Raw genomic sequence first — 6,007 nt, 5'->3', positions numbered from 1 at the left:
CCCATCCAATCACAAAGCACGATGTTGGGATTCCAGAAGCGAAACAAACATGGCAGCCTCCTGTCGCTGAAGGTTGCTGTAGATTTTCCAGGTTGTTTTGGCCCATGACATAGAAAGTATGCTGAGCTTGTCTATAAGAGAGGTACGTTTAATCAACTTGTTGCCAGTAACATGAGCTAGTTTGTATTTGGCGTACTTTATTGGCAATAAKGACTAGTCTGCTAGTTGCAATGTAATGTAGCTAGCTAACGTTAGCTACCTAGCTACACATATCAACTGATGCAAAGCCTTAAACTCTGGGAGTTAGTTGGCTAGCTACAGTATCACATCTAAAACATCAATGTATTATTCCACATCCCCACAGAGACATGGTTAAAGTTGAATGGCACAGATTTCCAACCATTTCAGCACTGTACTGTATAGTCATGTTGATTCAGCAACCATAATGTTCACAAAATGGAAATGATTGTGATTATTATAGAATTATACACATTTCACATTATTTGACAGGTGTCCTTGGCTCTGCGGGAAGGTAGGATCTCCCCCACGGAACTGTGTCGAAAATGCCTGAACCGCATCAAGAAAACTCACTATCTCAATGCTTACATCACTGTGACAGAGGAGCTTGCATTGAAACAGGCACAGGAGGCTGAGAGTAGGCTCCTCAAAGGTGTGTGCTTCCTATCCGTCTGTATCTGTTTGTTTCTGTGTGCTGTATGTGCATGTTTTGTACAGTGCAGATTATGATCAGGTCTTGCCTTATTATCTTTCTTTCCTACAGGTGCACCTAAAGGTCCACTGGATGGGATCCCCTTTGCTGTGAAGGACAACTTCTGCACAGAGAACATCAAGACCACTTGTGCCTCCAAAATGCTGAAAGGTATGTCCCCCTAATATCTAAAAAAGGGATTCATTGCTCCTCATTTGAGTTGTGCACATTGATAATCCTAATCCCCTGCTGTCTGTTTTGTAGACTACACTCCTCCATACAGTGCTACAGTGGTTCAGAAGCTCCTTGATCAGGGTGCTGTTCTCATGGGGAAAACTAACCTGGATGAGTTTGCAATGGGGTAAGCCTCTTAAACACATTTCAAGAACTACATGCACTAAGAACTATATTTATTTGCAGAATTACTAGAGTATTATCATCTTCTGGCCTTCATTTACARCCCTCCCTCCATCCTTCTCCAGTGCAGGCAGTACTGACAGTGCTTTTGGACCTGTCCGGAACCCCTGGAGCTATGCCGCCCCTTACAGAGAGCAGACTGGGACTGAAATGGACTCTGACTGGGTCATCACTGGAGGCAGCTCTGGAGGAAGTGCTGCAGCCGTGGCCTCTCTCACCAGCTTCTTGTGAGTCTGCAGACCCAGGGCTGCGTTCAAGAGCTTTGGACTGTTCCAAACTGAAATGACAATTTAAACACACAAATTATTTATTGTTTCCTTGTTCTGGCACTTGCAGCTCTTTAGGGTCGGATACAGGTGGCTCCACCCGTAACCCAGGGGCATTGTGTGGTGTTGTGGCCCTGAAGCCCACCTACGGCCTAGTGTCCAGGCATGGCCTCATCCCCCTGGTCAACTCCATGGACGTCCCAGGCATCATAACCAGAAGTGTCCATGACGCAGCTACAGTCCTGGATATTCTCCAAGGCCATGATGTCAAAGACTCTACTACCATAACCCATAACCCCTCCACACTGACACACCTATTTGATGACTTTGATGTCAGGAACATCTGTGTGGGCATTCCCAAGGTGAGCTTTCCCTATTCTCCCAGTAGGATCAGGCTTCTCTGCTCATTCCAGTGGTTTAACGTGGAGATTGTTGTTCTAGTTGTGTTGTGTGTCCTTTCCCTCATCGTCAGGAGTACCACGCCCCAGGTCTGTCCCAGGAAACCCTGGCCCAGTGGAGCCGTGTGGCGGACATGTTTGAGCGGGCGGGGGCACAGGTGGAGCAGGTGTCCCTTCCACACACCCAGCACTCCATCGTCTGCTACCACGTCCTATGCCACACCGAGGTGGCATCCAACATGGCACGCTTTGACGGGCTGGAATATGGTACAAACCAGGTTTCAATATTTAATGCCTTGCGCTGAAAATGCTTTTCTAATTGCCGCTTATGGATTAAGTTGTATTGAATTGAGTGGTTCGATCTCTCTGACTGTCTGGCGATGCTCATTGTTTGATGATCTATGGTGTGAATTTATATAGCTCAGTAAATGCAAGACGAAGGTAATTTGATTTGAAAGCCCAACAAAGTGAAGTTTTCCTTAACATTTCATTTATTGTAAATGCCCTATAGCCAGCAAAGCCCATGATGGCCGCCTCTGTTTATTTTCATTATTGATGTGTGTGTAGGGAGGCAGGTAGCCTAGCGGTTACAGCGTTTGGGCAGTAACCAATAGCTTGCTGGATCGAATACCTGAGACGACAAGGTGAAACATCGGTTGAGGTGCCCTTTAGCAAGGCACTTGACCCTAATTTGCTGAGAAAGGACATGCCACTATGGCTGACCCTGTAAAACAACACATTTCATTGCACCTATCCGGCATATGTGACAATAAAACATAATATTTATTTACAAGTGATTTATCATTGTAAAGCAAGATTGATATGATATTATTTGTGAATTGTTCTCCACAGGCCACCGTAGTGGGATCGACAGTTCAACAGAGGCCATGTACAGCACCACTCGCCATGAGGGATTCAATGATGTTGTACGAGGAAGAATCCTCTCCGGGAACTACTTCCTGCTCAGACAGTAAGATACATCAGACACATTTTCAGTAAAAAAAAAAACATTTTAATTTCAATAGCTTATTTATAGCTAATATTTAAAAAAAAGACTTCACATTTCTACTACTGTAAGATCAGTGATCATGTTGGGGATGGAAGCAGAAATTAGAGTTTTTGGACAAAAATTAAGATCTCTCACAGGTTGCCTCCCTCAGGAACTACGAGCACTACTTTGTGAAGGCCCAGCAGGTGCGTCGGCTAATAGCGGAGGACTTCAAGCGAGTGTTCAGCTCTGGTGTTGACGTGCTGCTCACGCCCACCACACTGAGTGACGCCATGCGCTACACGGATTTCATGCAGGAAGACAACCGCACACGCAGTGCCCAGGAGGACATTTTTACACAGCCTGTCAACATGGCAGGTACTGAGGAAACATACACTCCCCTGACACTTCAAGGGAAATAATATGTTAATCTTTTAACTCTCCCTTTTCAAAGGAATTGGGTTGGAATTCATAGTTCGGTCAACCCATTGATTTAGAAATCAGAATAAGGTCTATCTCAAACAGTTAATCTCCAAAAGGAAACCGATCACTTTGAGGGCAGTTAAAGTTTCACCCGTCTTTTATCCCCGCAGCCACTGATCTTCAGACAACCTTACCCTCCCAACCTTTCTCCCTTCTCACATTTACCCCTTCAACTCTCTATTTCTGCCCCAGGGCTCCCTGCTGTTTCCGTGCCAACAGCATTATCAAACAGAGGCCTTCCCATTGGCCTGCAGCTGATAGGCCCCGCCCTCCAGGACAGGAAGCTGCTGACGGTAGCCCAGTGGATAGAGCAGAAGGTGGGCTTTCCCCCCATCCGTTACCTTGGAGATGCCGGAGAAGGGGAGATGGGTGAGGAGGTCCATGAGAGAGAGCAGACCTCCGTTGTATGAGGAGAAACATGGACACTAAACTAATGATACAGACCTACTCAGATGGATGATGGTCAAGGAAACGACATACTCAGAAAAATGTATTTTCTGGTTACTTTTCCAGGGTACTACCACCGAATAAACCCACTTAAAGTGATGCTCCAGAACTTTTGTATAATTTCASCCAGTAGTTTTTCACAAGTGCTCACGGGCCTGAAGGAAAATCTATCCATTGCTTCACATACAGTACAGTTCAATTTGTAATGTTAATAAAGGAACACCATGAAATGTTGCTCCCTTGTGTTTGAAGATAAACTAACTGTTTCAGTAGTATTTGATTTGTACAGAGAACCCTTTCACATGTGTCATTAGGAGCATGTTTACACATCTGTCTGATCATAATGGCCATTATAAATTAGACTTTATCTTATGAAATGTGTACTTAAAAGCAACTGCTGTGTGTCTGCAGAGTTTTCAGGCTTTTATCAATATTTGTACTTGGAACAAAAGAACACACCACTTTCCATACACAGTGCAGATAGTACAACTTTACAAGGCAATTGTAATCTTATATACTAATGTTTTCCTTATCAGAATATGTTTTGATAACTTTGAGAATGGTTGTTAATTTGTGCAGTTCCAAGCAATACTCATGAGAGGGTTGTGAGGAGACTAGTTTGCCTTAGGTTAGATTACCATACCCTGAGGCACGGTTAGTCACATGGCACAACAAACAGAGTAAAAAGTCTGGTATAGCTAATTTTGGCCCCTAAAGGTTACGTTTAGGATTGGGTGTAGTATAATCTAGGCCCGTATTCACAAAGTCTCAGTGTAGGAGTGATAATATAGGATTGGTTTTGCCTATTAGATCTTTAGGGGGGAATTCAGACCTGAACTGTATTCCCTTTTTATGCACTTTTCTTTCTAAGTGTATTCTGGCCTTGAATTTACTCTTGGGGAAAAGCCAGTGCCAGCAAGGTATGTGTTTGAAGTGGAGATCAAATGTAGGTCTGGTGGAGGCGTGTCTACAGATACTCTGACCTTGACTTAATTCCCTCATAATTCCACCACCTTTACGTTCTAGTGGGAAAACATTTAAAAAATATCCAATAGAAATAACAACATTCTCCATGCACTGTAATTTACTAATTGATGAGTAGGAACAGTTGAAGTCGGAAGTTTAAAAGACACCTTCTTCAAAAGGTCCTTTGCTGTTGTTCTGGGATTGATTTGCACTTTTCGCACGAAAGTACGATCATCTCTAGGAGACCGAACGCGTCTCCTTCCTGAGTGGTATGACGGCTGCGTGATCCCATGGTGTTTATAATTGCGTACTATTGTTTGTACAGATGAACGTGGTACCTTCAGGCATTTGGAAATTGCTCCCAAGGATGAACCAGACTTGTGGAGGTCTCCAATTTTTTTTCTGAGGTCTTGGCTGATTTTTTTTMATTTTCCCATGATGTCAAGCAAAGAGGCACTGAGTTTGAAGGTAGGCCTTGAAATACATCCACAGGTACACCTCCAATTGACTCAAATTATGTCAATTAGCCTATCAAAAGCTTCTAAAGCCATGATATAATTTTCTGGAATTTTCCAAGCTGTTTAAAGGCTTAATGTATGTAAACTTCTGACCCACTGGAATTGTYATACAGTGAATTATAAGTGAAATAATCTGTCTGTAAACTATTTTGGGAAAAATGACTTGTGTCATGCACAAAATCGATGTCCTAACCGACTTGCCAAAACTATAGTTTGTTAACAAGAAATGTGTGGAGTGGTTGAAAAACTAGTTTTAATGACTCCAACCTAAGTGTATGTAAACTTCCGACTTCAACTGTAAATGAGTCATCCGTTTGGATAAGGGATTGTAAATATAAATGACAATTCTTTTAGATCTATTTTACCTCATGGTTGCTGGAGACAAATGTGAAACCAGTCATATTTCAGCAAACTGAAAAGTATGACAACATGACAGGTATGTTGGCCTCTTTTCCACAGTGGAGTACAAATAGCTGTATTTATTCAGAATTGTAATTGTAGGCCTATGGCTTTATAATTTGTAGGGCTGAAATTTGGAGACCCAAGCCTAGGCTGTAGCCTATGGAAACATGTGCGCACTGACAAACCTGTGTGCGCTGACAGCATACAAGTTATGCAATCATTTCGGACATGTGACGTATTTGAATCAATATGTTGTTTACACCTGGAGCCTGGGCATGGTTCATGACAAGTGGACCATTGTCATCAAAGTTCTGTAATTAGTGAAGATTTAGCGTAGATTTGAAGGGCTATAATTCAACCCCTATTGTACACTTTTCTCACCTTACAATATTTCATGAATTGAAGAATTGAAT

The 6,007-nt window shown here is 42.9% G+C and overlaps 1 protein-coding gene across 1 annotated transcript; it reads left to right on the top strand.

The window, feature by feature from the left end:
* The first annotated feature begins 29 nt into the window (after nucleotides 1–29).
* Nucleotides 30–3,965, top strand: qrsl1 (glutaminyl-tRNA amidotransferase subunit QRSL1). Its single transcript, XM_023986371.2, has 10 exons — nucleotides 30–142; nucleotides 511–670; nucleotides 782–880; nucleotides 974–1,070; nucleotides 1,192–1,353; nucleotides 1,463–1,754; nucleotides 1,865–2,057; nucleotides 2,643–2,760; nucleotides 2,951–3,156; nucleotides 3,454–3,965. Exons 1-10 carry the CDS (start codon nucleotides 119–121, stop codon nucleotides 3,669–3,671), a joined length of 1,569 nt encoding a protein of 522 aa, XP_023842139.1. The 5' UTR covers nucleotides 30–118; the 3' UTR covers nucleotides 3,672–3,965.
* The last annotated feature ends 2,042 nt before the right edge of the window (nucleotides 3,966–6,007 follow it).

The sequence above is a fragment of the Salvelinus sp. IW2-2015 genome, linkage group LG4q.2 (genome assembly GCF_002910315.2).
Source record: "Salvelinus sp. IW2-2015 linkage group LG4q.2, ASM291031v2, whole genome shotgun sequence".
Lineage (NCBI taxonomy): Eukaryota > Metazoa > Chordata > Actinopteri > Salmoniformes > Salmonidae > Salvelinus > Salvelinus sp. IW2-2015.
Note: the sequence above shows the minus strand (reverse complement) of the source record. Positions and strands in the feature narration are given on the sequence as shown.